This window comes from Poecilia reticulata, chromosome 3 (genome assembly GCF_904066995.2).
Source record: "Poecilia reticulata chromosome 3, P_reticulata-male-v2, whole genome shotgun sequence".
In the NCBI taxonomy this organism is placed as follows: Eukaryota; Metazoa; Chordata; class Actinopteri; order Cyprinodontiformes; family Poeciliidae; genus Poecilia; species Poecilia reticulata.
Genome location: NC_088832.1, coordinates 10,967,856 through 10,985,074, shown reverse-complemented (window position 1 = coordinate 10,985,074; position 17,219 = coordinate 10,967,856). Strand labels below are relative to the sequence as shown.

The 17,219-nt window shown below is 38.7% G+C and overlaps 1 protein-coding gene across 1 annotated transcript in view; it reads left to right on the top strand.

Moving 5' to 3' along the window:
- The window catches only part of smad3a (SMAD family member 3a), a 33,166-nt gene extending 21,290 nt beyond the window's left edge, over positions 1-11,876 (top strand). Inside the window, exons 2-8 of the mRNA XM_008404627.3 lie at positions 1,994-2,187; positions 2,318-2,452; positions 3,114-3,239; positions 4,346-4,558; positions 4,646-4,783; positions 6,195-6,339; positions 9,414-11,876. Of these exons, the coding sequence (XP_008402849.1) occupies positions 1,994-2,187; positions 2,318-2,452; positions 3,114-3,239; positions 4,346-4,558; positions 4,646-4,783; positions 6,195-6,339; positions 9,414-9,537 (1,075 nt within the window). The 3' untranslated portion in view covers positions 9,538-11,876. The remainder of the gene's footprint in view (positions 1-1,993; positions 2,188-2,317; positions 2,453-3,113; positions 3,240-4,345; positions 4,559-4,645; positions 4,784-6,194; positions 6,340-9,413) is intronic.
- The last annotated feature ends 5,343 nt before the right edge of the window (positions 11,877-17,219 follow it).

Sequence of the window (17,219 nt, the reverse complement as noted above, 5' to 3'; positions counted from 1 at the left end):
TTTTCATAAGCCGTTACAGACTCGACTGACCACATTTATAAATATGGTTTGAAATAAACTTCCAGAGGTACGAAAAGGCCCTCTGTTCCAGAGGTATGAAAAGAAACTCTGTTGCAATCGGTCATAAACAACACAAGGTTATGAAATCTGGTGAAAGGAAGCAGACTCAATTATTCATCACAAAATATGCCAAACAGGATCACTGAAATAGAAAAGAGGAACAGCAGTCACAAGAGGATTCAGATTAACACTAAAAAAGTGTATTTTTTTTACAACAAATTTTTTAACTTTAGATGTGTTACAAATTTCTTTTAGCAGTTTTGCAAATGAAACTTTTATTGCAGAGCTTTGCACTTCAGCTCAGGTTGGGGATATTTTACCAACTTAGTGAAAGTTTACAGATTGTACTTTGCGCAGCAGCCACATTTATCACAATGTCTACCACAAACTGTAATCCAAAGCCAAACTCTGCACCGAGCTGAGTTGTTTGTCGTTAAGGTTCTGTGAGCAGAGAGCAGCCATATTGTCAGCCAGACTGTCTTATCTACCACATGCTAGACAGAGGAAACTCCTGGTGTTACTATCATGATCCCAGAAAACATTTTCTCACTGCTTCCTCTGCTGCATCAAACACACAGCAGTGCTGGCACATACATACGAGAGACAGAGAGAGAGAGAGAGAGATAAATTAAGGTATTGTTGTCTTGTAGTGTAAATTCATCACCAAGGTAACCAAGAAAGCAACCATAGTTAATTTAGTGACTGCATGGTTTGATTCCTTTTTTTTTATTGCCTCCCATAATGTCCTACTCCAGGACTTAGTTGTAAAAATCAGATCTCATTCAGTTCTATTTATTTGAGAACAATTTTTTTAGCTAAAGCTCCACAGACACACATCTTTTAAAGCACTTTTAAAAAACACAGTGTGAGTAAAAGGTTTTGCCATGAAAAATTGACACTCAACTTTACAGCATGGATTAAGTGGAAGTTGCCAAACTTTGAAGTAGAAAGACAGAAAATGTCCTGGTCTTTGTTTGGAGCTGATATTTGTCCCTATAAAAAGGTTTTAGTTAAAGCCGTTGACCCTTTGTCATAGTTAGTCTGCAGTGGGTGAGACAGTGACATGGATGCGGTCGTTGACTCTTGCATAATGTGACGAGCTTAGCGGCTATTTCATTTATTTATATTTTCTGCCACAGGTCATCGTGCTCAAAGAGAAGAGGCTGTACGAACCCATTGTGTCGATCAACAGCCCGATGCTATCTGCTGACCTAAATCCTTCTGCCAGTAGCTTTCTATCCCAGATGAGGGCAGATGTTTTACAAGACAATGAAATTCCTGTTGTCCATACTGTAATCTCATTTCCACTCTTTTATTATTAGACGCTACGTCACATGAAATGTACTGAGAGCCTGTGTTCTCATCAGGGGTAGGTCATTTTAGAGTGCTAAGCATCAATTCAAGACTGGTGTTTGCTTTGTTTAAAATGACAGACGTTTGCTTTATCTGGCACTTTAGTGGACTTTACAAGCTTTATCTGCTAGATGAGAGGAAGAAATATATTTCAGTGCACTGTGAGTAAGAGGGATAATTGTCATCTGAAGCAACTTTATTGATTTTTTTTTTGGGTGGAGTGTTCAAAAATCATAATGCAGCTGAAGCAGCATCCAGTTTCTATACACCACTAATCTGGAACAAATTTCCAGAAAACTACAAAACCGCTGAAACACAGTTTCTTTAAGTTGAGGCTAAACCCCATCTGTTTAGATTTACCTTTGATTAGTAGAATTGATCATCATATTTGATGCCTGATGACTTTGACAAAATGTAACGTTTATTGCTTGTTTCAAACATGGTGGGAGTTCATTATCGCTCCTTTTAGACCCCCGACAACAAAAGCAGCCAAAGTTTTACTTTTCTCATGAACATTTTATCTAAATTTAGCTCTAAGCAGGACGCGTCATTGACAGACTCCTTTTGCATCTCTCTGCAGGTCTCTGGATGGCCGCCTGCAGGTGTCCCACAGGAAGGGTCTGCCTCACGTCATCTACTGCCGGCTGTGGCGCTGGCCCGACCTGCAGTCTCACCACGAGCTGCGAGCCGTGGAGCTGTGCGAATACGCCTTCCACACGAAGAAGGACGAGGTGTGCGTCAACCCATACCACTACCAGAGAGTAGAGACGCCAGGTATGACTGCTAATCTTAAAACAGACCTGTGTTACGACACCGTGCTAATCATCCACTTTATTTTTAATTTTTCATATATTCTTAATGCAACTTACGTTCTGATCCGCATGTTTCTCCTTTTACGTCTCAGTCCTCCCGCCGGTGCTGGTGCCCAGACACACAGAAATCCCCAGCGAATTCCCGCCACTGGACGACTACAGTCATTCAATCCCTGAAAACACCAATTTCCCTGCTGGCATTGAGCCCCAGAGCAACTACATACCAGGTATCAGCGAGCTTCCAAAGTTGACTCACACCAAAGGCGGGTTTATGGTCTGTCTACACAAGCTTGTAAGACTCAGTTTGAGACAATCTGAGGAATTTCTTGAGTAGCCGATTCCCGAAGAAGAAGTCTTTTAGAACGTTTTACGTACACGAGACATTAGTAGTGTTTCCAACATACATTTTTAGCACATTTGAAAAGCTGTGATTACAACACCTTGATGAGATCTTTAATTTGAGACAGAAAAATGCAAGGGAACCTTGGCGCAGGGAGAAACCTCCTTTAGTTTAATCTCTGTAAACATACTCAACAGGAAGTTGCTCGTTTGATTTTTAGAGGTTTAGTTAATTGAGATTAGCTCTGTTTGCTTCTGAGATTTTTTATTTTTTCCCTCTGTCGTAATTCACTTAGATCTGTGCTGTTCATGGTTGTCTTGAGCGAAAAGGCAGAATGCATTAAGCTGTAGTTTCTTGACCTCATCTCTGTTGAACTGTAGTTGCAAAGTTAACAAAACTGTTAATTAAAAACATGCATTAAATTTGTTCGTCTTGATTTTTAAGGAATGATTATCCAGAAAAAATGTTGCTTCCTCTGTTAACTTTTGGATGAAGCGCATTAATGCCTCTGCGTCCACACGTCAACCTGTTCTCCTGTGTCCTGTCAGAAACGCCGCCGCCGGGCTACCTCAGTGAAGATGGAGAGACCAGCGATCACCAGATGACACACAGCATGGACACGAGCTCCCCAAACCTGTCACCTAACCCTGTTTCACCCACACACAGTAACCTCGGTGAGAACCGCCTGTTTGTGTGTTTGTGTTAGTGTTTCTTACCCCCCCTGTGGGAATTGTCTGTTTGGTTTTGGTAAGAGGAAACGAGGTGATGAAAGAGTCCTTTGTCTTTCACGCCCAAGCAGTTGCACAGACCAAGGCAGTGTTCGGTCCACAGTAAAGATACCCGATGTTTATTCTGTCGGGATGAGAAAACATCAGGGAGCCTGCCCTACTACTTGATTTGGCAGGACACGTTGAAGCTTTCAGAGGCTGCTCCGTGTTGCAATTTTGCCAGAAATAGTTGACTTCACTGAAAACAATCAAGGATGAGCCTGTAATCTTACTTTTTTTGTCTCTGGCATCCCATCTGTGAGGGTTGAGTTTCCTCGCTTTGTTTGGACAAAGTTTCTGGGAAGCAACTTATGACAGAGGTTTTTTTCTTCTCCGTCTGCAGCCAGATAGAGCCATTTTTTATTTTTCAGGATGGCCGCACACTCTTAAAAATACATATATCTAAAATTAAGGCCTTAAAATGTCATGAATTGATTAAAGAAAATGCAAGTTGGCCTAAAGTACATTAATCATAGGTCTTAAATTTTGTCGTGGCTATGTACTGTTTTTTTCTTACGGAACTTTTCAATCAGGGAAAAGTTTGAGTTGCGTGCAGATCTTGTCACTCATCGTGTCTTGAGGCAGTCGAGGCCAACAACTACAAGCTACTAACGTTAGCTAGCTACCGTTTAGCGTCTGTCATGGGTGAATATAAATTCATTGGCAGGTGGCTAAATGCTGGCCCAGTCCATACGAGAATACGTGCATACGTGCAGAAAAGCTTGGTAAGGCTTTAAGGCTGTGGAAAAAGTTGCTTCCAAGAGTCACAAAAAAACCCCAGGAATGTCAACTTAAGGCCCCTAAAAAAAGGATTTCTTTTATACACTTATAGGTTTTATTTGTATAAACTCTTAAATTTGAGTTGGTGGAATCCATAGAAACCCTGTTTCATTTGTCCACCTTCTTTATCTTTTATCTCCTTTCCTCTCTAAATTTGTGTAGCCATCTTCCTGTCATTGCTTTACATTAAATAAAAGCTACAGTGTTTACTAAGTGCTCTTCCTCTGTGTCAGACCTCCACCCTGTGACGTACTGTGAGCCGGCCTTCTGGTGCTCCATCTCGTACTACGAGCTGAACCAGCGGGTAGGAGAGACCTTCCACGCCTCGCAGCCCTCGCTGACGGTGGACGGATTCACAGACCCCTCCAACTCCGAGCGTTTCTGCCTGGGACTGCTGTCCAACGTCAACCGCAATGCAGCAGTGGAGCTGACACGCCGACACATAGGTGGGCCTCATCGCTCCCGTCTAAATCAATCCAACATCTGCTGTCGCTGTTAATGTCGCCGTGACATCCGTCTCTGTTCCCTCTAAGGTCGCGGCGTGCGGCTGTACTACATCGGAGGAGAGGTGTTTGCAGAGTGTCTCAGTGACAGCGCTATCTTCGTCCAGAGCCCCAACTGTAATCAGCGTTACGGTTGGCACCCCGCCACGGTCTGCAAGATCCCCCCTGGTGTGTGACAACTCCACAGAGTCTGTGGAAAAACTAAAGAGTGAATGGAGTGTGTTGAAGAAAACCAGGAGGAGGTGGATGGAAAAATTCACTCGTCACAGATTAGATCACAGACGCTGCTGCTCAGGCAGCCACGAACCTTTCACAGGCGCTCTCTGCGCTTTTAATTGTTCCCAAAAACTCTGCAAAAGCCTGGAATTTGATTTAAGTGTTTTTCAGGTCTATTTAACAGATGTTTGGAAAGAATTTTAAATATGGAAAATTCTTTTGTTTTCTGGACCTCGTTACCGGTCCATTGTTTTGAAATTCGGTCCGTTTGTGCCTACAACTATTGATTATTCTGACGATTAATTGATTAATTGGATAAAACGACTGGCACATTTTGCAGATTTTTCATTTAACCACTGAAACATTTTTATACGGCATTAAAACTGTACTAATGATGCAATCAACAAATAATTAAAATCATTTTTTTAAATGAGAAAAAAAACAAAAAAACATTTCCCAAATGCAATAACATAGAATTCCTTTAGTGAAGCTAAAGCTATGCCACGAGTTCTCTGTAATACATATTTACAGACAAATGTGTTTATATATCACATGCTAAATGTATTTGTATTTTGCACAGTTTTGGCTTAATTAGTCTGATTATGTTGTTTTTCCCTAAAATAAACTTTTTTGGGTTTATTTTAACAATTAATCAACTAATAAATTAGTTGAAAATTCTTTCAGAAATCGATTCATTCTGATTAATCTATTAGTCATTTCAGCCCATCTTTACACCATGTTTGTTTTGCAGGTTCTCTATTCAAAGTCTTGACCGCTGCAGAATTACTGGCCACAAATTTATAGTGAAGCTTTAACATTTCCAATTGAAAAAGCAAAAAGTTTACACAGTTCTAATTGTAAATGTCCTTTTCTAAAACACTTCTCAGTATCCATAGCAAAGCTGACAACACTGCAGCATCTCATTAGTGAAACAGTGATTAATCTAATCTAATTGTGTAAACTGGATGATGCAGAACAGATGCGGTGTGTACACATCACCCCCACTATAAAGTCCAAGTCCAGAGCAGCACTAATCCAAAAGACCCTCTCAGGTTTCCTCTAGTTAAACAACATTTTCCGTTTCAGTAGTGCCTGGATTGAGCCTGGATTTTTAAGTGTTTCTTAATACGTCAAAGCTGAACTTACTAGTTATTCGTCTTACTGGTAAATAGAACACAGTCGGGAAAAACAAAAGAATAAGTCAAAAGGAGAAACACTTGTCACTGCCAGTTTTATGCACAGGGTTGCTTCCCACATGCCAGCTTGTAATTATTTTCTGAATTTGAATCAAGCCAGCTGTAAGCGCTCGGGCTTTGGCTGCCTTTGGTTCCTTGACGTAACTCGGCTTGTTGTTTGTCTCCAGGATGCAACTTGAAGATCTTCAACAACCAGGAGTTTGCTGCCCTGCTGGCTCAGTCGGTCAACCAGGGATTCGAGGCCGTCTACCAGCTCACCAGGATGTGCACCATCCGCATGAGCTTCGTCAAAGGCTGGGGAGCCGAATACAGGTGAACCAGAGCTTAACCGACTGCTCAAATAGTTTCTTGTCCGAAAAGCATTCATGAAAACATCGAAATCACAAGTTCAATTGTGCATATTTTGGTAAAAACGGCTAAAACTCATCTATAATATCTGCATTCTTGCTGAAAATGGAAAAATTACTATTAAGGTAAAAGTTGCCCAAAAGTTTTGCATTTTCTACATTAGGCATTAAAGGTAGGAACAAAATACTTGGGTTTATTAAAAATGAATGCATGGGCTGAAACTGGATTTTTTTCATTTTTATTTTCTTGAGTTAGAAAAGTTGCAATAAAACAAACTTGTTGTTTCAACAGTTTAATCTTCACAGATATAAATATTAGTCTGGTTTTAATTACATTTTCCCACTTTATTCTAAACAAACCTCATCTTTGTCCCTGGAGTTTTGTTGACGGTTTTATGGCGATCGAGTTACCGAAGTGATAAATCATCTCTTATTTATTATCTCAGCTCTGTAAATGCTGCAGAGCGAGGATTAGCTCGCTGTTAGAGCCACCCTGTGTGTGTGTGTGCGTGTGAGTGCGTGTGTGTGTGTGTGTGTGTGTGAATAGACACAATAGGAACAGACTGTGAATCACGTCCCACAATCCAGCCGCCCCCACTCACACACATCTGCTCACACTCTGGTGAATCCGGTGCATGACATCACTGAGGCCTCGTCAATACAGCCAGGCCCCTTGCTGGCACGCCCGACTATTTTTAAACACACAAGCACACACACACACACAGACACATGTGCTATGTCAAAAAGAGATGTCAGACTTTCCCCTCCTTCGGTCCCCTCTTGTTTTTCCACACACTCTGACTCATTGATAGTGGGACGGATTGGTTGAAAGTTGGCGCCGACAGAGACGGTTTCCACCAGGGAAAGACCTTGGTGCTGCGAGCAACTGCTCACCACTCCTGTCCCGACCAAACGTTGACATGTGGAGACACTTAAAAACAGGACTCAGGTTACATGATCAAGCAGGCCTGCCTTTCTCTCTCTGCCTCCTACACACTCTCTGTTTTCACTGGTCATTCATTTTGAACCCGTCAGGCTCTTTTTGTTCCAGTAAAAAAAAATTTCGGGGGGAAAAAACATGCGAAAATAATCCTTTTTAGCATAAAGATTGAAAAAGTATGGAACAGAACAAAGAGCTAAAGAAAAGCAATTCATAAAAACAACCAGAGCGAAATGCAAATGACAGGAAAAGGGAAATGACACGTGTCAGAGTTGTCACATCTCTGCAGCGTCTTAAAAGAGGCTTTTGGCTGAGTGAGGAAACAGGTGTGGTTCTTCCAGCACTAATAGATCAAACTTTTATATAACACGCACACACACACACACACACACACACACACACACACACACACACACACACACACACACACACACACACACACACACACACACACAACAGATTATTGCAGCCGATCTTTTCTTTAAGCGTCTTCAATGCTAAAGTTTTCTCCCACCTTACTCCTCTTGTGCAACATTTTGGTTTGTGCTTTAAAACACTAGCTTAGTCTCTCCTCTCACACTGAGAAAATATTTATTACTCCAGCCTTTAAAAATGTGTGTAAATCTACCTGAAGTGATGACTGATACCTCTTTTTTGCTACTTTTTCTTTCTTCAGTCATTCAGAAAAAGATCGAAACATCTGCATCGAGTTTCTTGTAGAGCATTTCCTGCTTTCGGTGTGACGTCTGTGATTCATAGCTGAAGATCTGCGTAGGCTTTTAAGAAAATCATGTCGAACAACAGAAGCAGAAACAAGAAAGCTGAAACAAAGTAGCAAAGGAAGCTTTCCGCAACGTTATCGGACGTGTCATCGACTGTTAGGATCAGTGTGCATGGACTGTGGATCTGACTTTGAAGAGCGTTTGTCTGCAGGTCACAGCACATTAACACGCTTTTCTATTATGTAAAAAAAATAAATATAATATATAATTAAATGATTGCAGGCAACCTCCCAACTGTAAGTGCATAAGATAATTTATAGCTCAAAATCTTACTGCTTTTAGCCTGGCCCAGCCTATGCAGGACTATTCCATCATGAACAGGGATTCTTTTAAAACCTTCACACTATTTGTGAAGTAAATTAAGACCTTCTCAGTTGTCAGACTTGGGACTAAAATGTTCAATTTGACTACACATGTTTTAAATATCCATCTGAATCAAAAGGACGATTCTCAGTTTTCTCAAAAAATACATTTTAAAAAACATTTGTCCAGATCAGTTATATTTTTTAATGCTTAGTGTGTCTGCTACATAACACAGTATAACACAGTTTTTTTGTATAGATGCTAGTTTATGTTTCTTACTTTTTCAGGTTTTAAAATGTGAATTTAAACATTTATTAGTATTTTTTTCTCACTAACAGACTAAATTAACCCTTATAAAAAAAATAATGTGGCCATGTGCTTCTCCATCTGGTTCTAAAATATCAAACATCACTGAAACAGCTCTTTTGGGGCATTTTTACAAACAAAACAAAGCTATGAAACCCACAAACATGCTTTAAATAATCTGGATTTAGTTTTGGACTCACCATTTCCGATTTGACAAAGTTATAGATGTTAAAATGGATTGGAGATGTGCCAGTTCTGTTGCCACAAAGGCAGCATACATGGTTTGGACACACATTTTTGGTTATCTGTGTTATTTCATAATTTGTGGGACCAACAAATCATAAGACTCTGTAAGGCACTTTTTAAGCAAGTTTAACCTCAGCACTTTGTATGTAAATGTCCAGAAATACATAAAAACAGCAGTAGAAAATGTACAAATTTCTCTGCAGATTTGCAAAGGAAAACCTGAAGGAACCTCGTCGTCCGGCTGTGTGTCGGGGGCTCGCCCAGAGCTCTGTTTATGCACTGATCCCAGCTTTTGTTACTTTGGGAATATGCAGCCACCCACTGGGGAAATAGATCACGTGTCTCTCTTATCTCTGCGCAGAACTGAATAAAACTCTCTAGATTTTATTTGACTTGCCTCCAAACAGCTGGATCTGCAGGACTAACTTCTGTCCATCCTCTTCTTCCTTGTGTGTCCTGCAGGCGGCAGACAGTGACCAGCACCCCCTGCTGGATTGAGCTGCACCTGAACGGCCCGCTGCAGTGGCTCGACAAGGTGCTCACTCAAATGGGTTCCCCGAACATTCGATGCTCCAGCGTCTCTTAGGGACGTCCTTCGTCCACTCATTTCTCACACGCCACGTCCGCAACCCCCCACCCCCTTAGTCCCGACGTTGCATTCAGTCCCTCCCTTCATTCAGACACTCCTTGCTCCTCCCCCCACCTCCGCACCTGCTGTCAGAAGCACTTTTTTTGAAACACTTTTGTGTTTGTGGCAAAAAGGGGACGAAGTGCATTAAAGTCGTTAATAGGATCTCAACACATTGTCCGAGTTAATTTGATGGTAGTTTTCATCCGCAAGCCAGAAACTTTACTTTTTTTTTTTGTTCTTTCTTGCTTGATTGAAATTTGCTGTTCATATTTTTGTACAGATTTTAAATTGAACAGTAGATTTGATAAATAATTTTTATTATTTTATTATTATTATTATTATTATTATTATTATTGTTGTGTCCCAAATAGGAAAAAAAAAACATGTAAGATCATGGTAAATACATTTCACTTGACTTTCTTGTTTTGGGGCATTTCTTAGATTATGAAGACTTCTTTAGATGTAAAACAATGAAACAGACTGAAAGTGATTTATTTAATACATACGTTAGCACTGTCTGTAGGAATGTACTGCAAAGAGGGTAGAAATATTTGTTGCGATTTTATACTTTCATTTTATGCTGCAGCTCTTATTTTAGGTAAAAAAAACAAAGAAATTTTTGGTGTAAACGGCATCAAAAAAAAAAAAAGGAGTCAGCTTTGCTAGTTTGAAGATTTACACCAGCACATAAAATGTCAGTCAGTTCGCCAACAAATAAGTCAGATTGTGAAGGATTCATGAGGAGAGAACAGGAAGTAAAGCTCTTTAAAACATTACAGGAGTACTAAGACAGTGAATCTCACTAAAGGTCACCAGGAGGAAAAATGCACTTGTGTTTGAAAATAAATAAATAAATAAAATCAATATTCCAGCATGTAGAAATAGAGATTATATCTTTAACATGCGATACTTTCAGGAAGCCTCTACACTTTGCAGAATATGTTTGCATCATCTTCGATTATACATGTAATGTGTACCGAAACAGGACTTGAAAATGACGGACATTGTATTCTTCTCACTTTTCAATGACAGAGCTGCACACTCGTAAGTGTGATGTGAATACTCTGCAGAAAGCTTTGATGTGTTCAGAGAGCAGGAAGAGGCCTCTGCTTTGTTAGCGATTTAACTTTTGGTCGTATTTTTAGCCACGCTGACTTTTTGCACATTTAGGACTGGAGAAAAGCAGAAACATCTGGATCATTTATAACTGAAAGAGAAGTTAACCAACTCGTGAGAATTTCGATTTATTTTTGCAAATATTATGTGGGTTTTTTTTTTTTTTTAGCCCAAGTCCAAGTTGTGTGTTGGAGGATAGAAAACACTGCAGGCAGGTCTGGGTTGTGTTTTTTTTTTTTTAATAAACATGTTAACATGAGGCAGATACGTTTTTAAGCTTTTTATAAAGGGAAACGTGTAGTTCAACAGCAGCGTGTAAATAACAGTAGTGTCTTAATTGTTTCTTTTTATTATAATTTTCAGGTCTCTGTACATATACAACGTTAAGGTGTTTAATTGTGACCATTAACCTTCATAATGTTGATGGATTTAGAAGCAGAACAAATAACGAAAAAAAAAAAAGAAAACTTGGCAAAAGCTGTTGCTAAATTGTAAAAACAGTCACAGCTTTGAACCCATTTTCTTTCACCCACCCACTCAAGTGGAAGTGGATCGATTTCCTTCTGGTTCTATAACACTAGACAAAGACTCAGTGGGCGTGCATGAACAATATGTTTTTTTTTTCTGTCTTTATTTACATGAACCTGGCGCTTGATGTTAATGGCACCCCATTGGTGCTAATCTGCAACAGAAGAAAAAGCAGCGACATAGTGCCATTACACATACGCGGGCCGATCCTAAGCGATCATTTTTAATCTTTCAAACGTTCAAACTGTTGGGTTGTTTCAGAAACAGTAGCATCTACCAGTCTGGAACAAGCCAGCTCTCCGTAGAGCTTCTCATGTCCTTGAAAGCAGCAGCCCTGATTCTGTTGGGATCTTAAAACCCTTGTGGTTGATGTAATTACCCTGTAGGGAAAGTTTTGAAAGCAAATTTGTCCTTTTTTTTAAATACACTCTGAAGGTTATAGCTGTCGTGTTTGTTTCTTCCATTTCAAAGTTTCTGTTGTAATCATTAGTGGCAGTTTACGGTCCTAAATTGGTCTTTTTAGATTTCTTGTATACATTTTTCCTTTCCATTTTTTGCCCCCGCTTAAAAAAAAGTAGATGTGATGCTTTGTATTTTTTGTGTATTTCTGTTGATCTACAAATAAAATCTCAAACCTGAGCTGAAACTTATTGCAGACGCAGCACATTTTGTGTTTTTAGTTTATTTCTGAACTCAATCTAGAAATGAATTCAATATTAATAATCAGAGCTACCGACTAGATTGTATCACTCTATGTGCTGTGGATAGATCCTGTTTGCTCATAAGGACACAATAAGAAGTTTACAACCACTCATTGTGGACTTGATGACTCATCAGCCCCACCAGCACCAGACAACAGCCTGGGTACAACAAACAGAGCAAATTACTTCAGGTCCAGATCGTCCTGTTAAAGCTCAAACTTGTCAAAAGCTCCAAAAGCAGTGTTTGGTGTAGTCAAGGTTTTGCTGCCAGAGTTGTACAAAGTGGACAGAATAATGACAAAGGAGAGCCACCTAGAAAGTTCTTCAACTTTGCCTGAAATCAATGACGACGTTTTTGACTCAGTCAGCACAAATGAACACTGAGTTTGGAATGGATAAAGTTTTATCAAAAATGCGTGGATTACGCTTAAAAGTCCAGGCTTTTCACTTCTTACTTCAATTTTTATCTTGTTTGATCCTGCAACCGTGGAAACACAAAGGCTTGAAAAATGTAATCAAAGCCAAAAATATAATCTGGCACTCCTACCTTTAAACACGTTAAGTTAAAGACTGAGTACAATATTTCCTCATCTGTGGTGAATAATTTAGTCTCCAGGAATAAAAAAAACACTTATCACAGACCAACAGCAGACACTATTGCTTCTTACGTCTGTAGAGCTAGACAGTTGAATGCATAATAGCTTCTGTCACAAAAAAAAAAAAAGACTGACTTGATGTGGAACATAAAGGCTGGCTTTGTTTTGATGCCCTTCAGGTATAGACAGTGAAGTGCACTGCCAGACATGGTTTGAGCCAGTCCACCGTAGTCACAGTTTGTCTGCATGAGAAAATCAAATGAGAGAGAATAAATGAATGCATTCCTTTATATAAAAACCCCCCCCCAAAAAACATGAGACCATGTTGTCTCCATTAGTCACGAACACTGACAAATCCGTTAGTGCCTTTCCACAACGACAACAGATGCAGCATTGAGGGGCTCCCCCCTGCAGCCCATGCTTCACGTTCTTTGAATCGTGTTCAGGTATCATGTTCTTTCCTTTGAAAAGTTTTTCTTTTATTATTTTATTGTGACACGCCAACAAGCGACCCACACTCACCCAGAAACACTGCAGTTTGACAGAATGTGTCAAACTGCAGTGTTGCTCTCTGACATTGATGATGTGTGGTGCAATCAAAGTAATAAACATGGCTTTTTAAATTTTTTTTACTGTACATACTAGGACTAGGCAATAAATCAATAACAATATATATCGGGATAGACGCATGATCAATATCACATGTCTATGAGCATTTGGGTGAGCATAATGACTTAATACGAGCTTGTGAAAATCTGCCTTTAGGAAAATGCCGAAAATATTAGCATAAAGTGCTTATCATCTTCATCTGTCGTGTTTTTCTTGCGTTGAGCATTGTGCCTGGAATGAATCGACCATTTTGTTTACTCGTTTGTTACCAATTTCCTTGAACTCAACCGTTGACTTAAAAAGCTTGAGAACTTGCTACAGGAGGTACCAAACCACATTTCCTGGTGTCAGCTTCAGAGCCTAGTCCCATTTCTCAATTTATTAAAACTCATCGATCTCCGTAGATTCTGGTTCTTTTGATCCATCTTTAAATAATATAAGTCTATCCATGAATTGCTTATTTATGAAGTGTACAATAAAGTTGTCTTTATTTTTGATTATTTTATGCAAAGATGAGCCATTAGAGCTCCATGAAATGTTCGGTTTGGATTTCATTTCAAAATGTAAATTGTGAACTTCCTGTTCTGATGTTTCTGCTGCAGAAACCTGAGCCAAAACTCGATTTCATCCTCAGCATTCAGAAATCTGCAGATCATTACCACCTTCAACTGTAATCTTCAGAGAAACAGGCAGTGTTGTATAGTAACGAAGTACAAACACTTCACTACTTTACTTAAGTATGTTTTGGAGTACTTTATACTTTCCTCGAGTATGAACATTTTTGATAACTTTCACTTTTACTTCACTATATTTCCAAACTTAATTGCATACTTTTACTCCGATACATTTTCAATGTGTGGTTTAGTTACTCATTACAAAAAAGCGAGAGAGAGAAACGCTAGTGTTTTGACCCCCCCTACTGATTGACTGCAACAAAGTCGGACACAAATGGAACCCCATATGCACATGTGGTTCATGTCAGAAGCTGGTTCAGTTGTAAAGCAGGTTAAGTAATCTTGTGGTATAGGTAAAGCACCTAATTTTCTTAACTAAATTATGCCTGCAGGTGTATCTATTAGCAAGTTTAATTTTGCCTGCACTTGGTTGTGTACATTATTTTAAGTGTATTTGACAAGTTCACCAAAATATAAAAAATGTAATTCCAACTGCATTTGCCTTGTTTTATTTTACTTTTTACTTATACTTTTCATTACATTACTTGAGTGCATCCATTTTTATACTTAAGTACAAGACATTTCAGATACTTTAAGACTTTAACTCAAGTAACATTTCAGTTCAGTGACTTGGACTTTTACCAAAGTCATATTTTGGAGCGGTACCTATACTTTTACTTGACTCTGAGATTTCAGTACTTTATACAACACTGGGAACAGGGACTATTGGAACGTTTTTGTTTGATCACATTTGTTCACTTTTCAATCATTTTTTAATTCGTTTTGCATAAGTGCTGCCTCACACCCTCTGTTTTTAGTTCTCAGAGCTTTTTGCAGCAGGTTTCTCCACACCAGGACTGCTGTTCGGTTCTTTCTGTCTTCATGCTAGTACCTTCAATAGCTACTGAGGTTAGCTATCGAAGCTAACATTAGCATTGTTGGTAATTTACAGTGTTAAAACCCCCGATTCAGGTCAGATCAGGACGTTGTATTCCAACAGACATACACACTTTTGCAAGCCACTTTTACACCTGTTCAAAAATGTTAAGATTTTTTTATTTTCCGTTCATTAATTTTAAGTTAAAACTAAATCATAAGGAATATACAGACTTATTTTACTGTGCTCTGAATAGCCCTTCGCAGACAGCTTAGCCTTTTTACTTAGCAGCTTTTCAGAAGAAAGTTTGTGTTAAGGGCTGTAAGTGTGCCTATAAATGTGTCTGCTCTCTTTTTATTTCTTACCTTTTTTTGCAGCTAAAGCAGCTTTGTCTGCTCTCTCAGCCTGCACCACAGCTTCCTGCAGGATTTCTAGCTCGAGCGTCAGACAGTCCTTCAATAATTAACTCCAGTTTGTGGAGGTCAAATGCAGGGCAATTATGAAAGATTGACTCAGACTGTAAGTGTGCAATGCAGAGCTTTCTTAACAGAAACAGACAGACGGTCTTGGCTGTTAATATTTTACATTCCAGTAGCTCTCAATTATAAATGGTTATCAAGTATTTATTTAAATCACACTAAAGCTGTTTGACTTTGAGGATTATTCAGGATCCCTTTTATGTTTTTTGCATTTTAATAAGCAATTTGTCTAAGAAATATATGAATGTGACTGCTTTAGTAAACTTTACACTTTACACTTTAGTAAAATAAAATAGCAACATAAATATGCACATAATTTACTAAATCCACAAATAAATTAGTAAAGCTATGCATTAAACTTCAGTTAACGGTATTTCTAATATGGGTCAAATTTTCTGTTCTACAGTTGATCATAAAATAACTTAAAATACTCTTTGAGTTCTTATGCTGCTAAGCAGTTTGACTGCAGACAAGTCAGCTTGTCTGGATGTACCACCAACGTATAAATTTAATGTGTGTATGTAAGTTTCTTTAAATTATTCATTATTATGTAAAAACACATTTATTAAACAAATTGATTGGCGAAATTCAGGCTACGTTGGTCCTAAACCTAGCATTATAAAATGTACTAATATAAATGTTTCCAGTTGTTAGCAGCTTATTCAAAGTAACTGGACCTGGTTTGTTCTCTCATGCGGTCGGTGATACGAGTCCTTTGATTTTCAGGAACCTTACAGATTTAGTCGCTTACATTTAGGCACGCTATTTTAAACGTAAAAAAATTGAAAAGAAGTTTTCAGTCAACTTAATTTGTATACCACATATTTCAGCAACAAGGCCATTCAAAGTGTTTCACATCATAAAAACACAAAGTCATAGTCAAGTTTCTAAGTTACAAACCCTTTTTATTTTATCTGTCAGCATCTTTATGAAATAATTTCTCTACTGAGGCTGTGAAGAAACTGTTTAGCTCAACACTGCCATCTGTTGGCTGGTGTCAAATATATTCAATTACAGGATTTTTTTTGTTTGTTTTGTTTTTGCTGATTCTCTGTAACATTCAGGTCTACACGTATAATATAATATAATATAATATAATATAATATAATATAATAAGATCAAATTAGGCTTCTAATATCGTCAGAAAACTCCAAGCTGAAGTTTTTTTTTTCACTGATGCCATTTCATGAACTTCATTTCATCACCACACTTGTACTGGTTGGTTATTAAAAAGAAAGGCCAATTATTACATTTCGCCGAAGGGTTTTTGGTCAACATAACTAATAAATATATAAAAACATATTCTTTCAACATAATCTTGCTTTAAAACTGTTGAACTGTCTCTGTAAAGCAGGCACGTGCAGAGGGGGTGGGCTTGAGCACCTACCCCTAAGTGCCCTTTAGGTCAATTTTTTTTTTTTTTGGTATTATTTTTCTAAGCCCTCTTCTGACACATAATAACATGTACTAAAATTATTTATTTATTTATTTTTGTACAACATAATAAGCCCACCGGTCACCTTGTTACCTTTGACCTTTTGCCCGTGACAAATGACGCAGTTGCCTCTCGCTCAGTGAGATAAGGCGGTTAACTGGAGCTCAACGTAACGAACATTCCTGATTACAGATCAGTTTTTGGTGAATTAAAAAAAAACGTTTTTGATGAATAAAGTCAGATGACAGAAAACGTTGAAGCATCGTTTCTGCTTCAGCTCGGAGCCGCGGTTTAAGCAGAGAGGTAATGAAAAACAACAGACACTGTCTGCCTTTCTCTGAAGAACTACTGAGCGGGAGGAGACAGCCAGGTGAGGAGAAACTTCTTATCTATCGATGCAGTATTTTTATCATACAAACATTAGGCTGCTGTTGTTGTCCTATTAGCTAGCTGCTAGCTAACGACTTTGCTAGCAAAGCTAGATAACAAAAAAGCTTCTTCAGTATCTCTTATGCAATAGCGGCACATCGCCCGTCCAAAACCGATCATCTCCATAATGGATAAATGTCTTCTAATTTCCTTTGCTGCATAATATATATTTCATTTATTCTGGCGTTAGGTA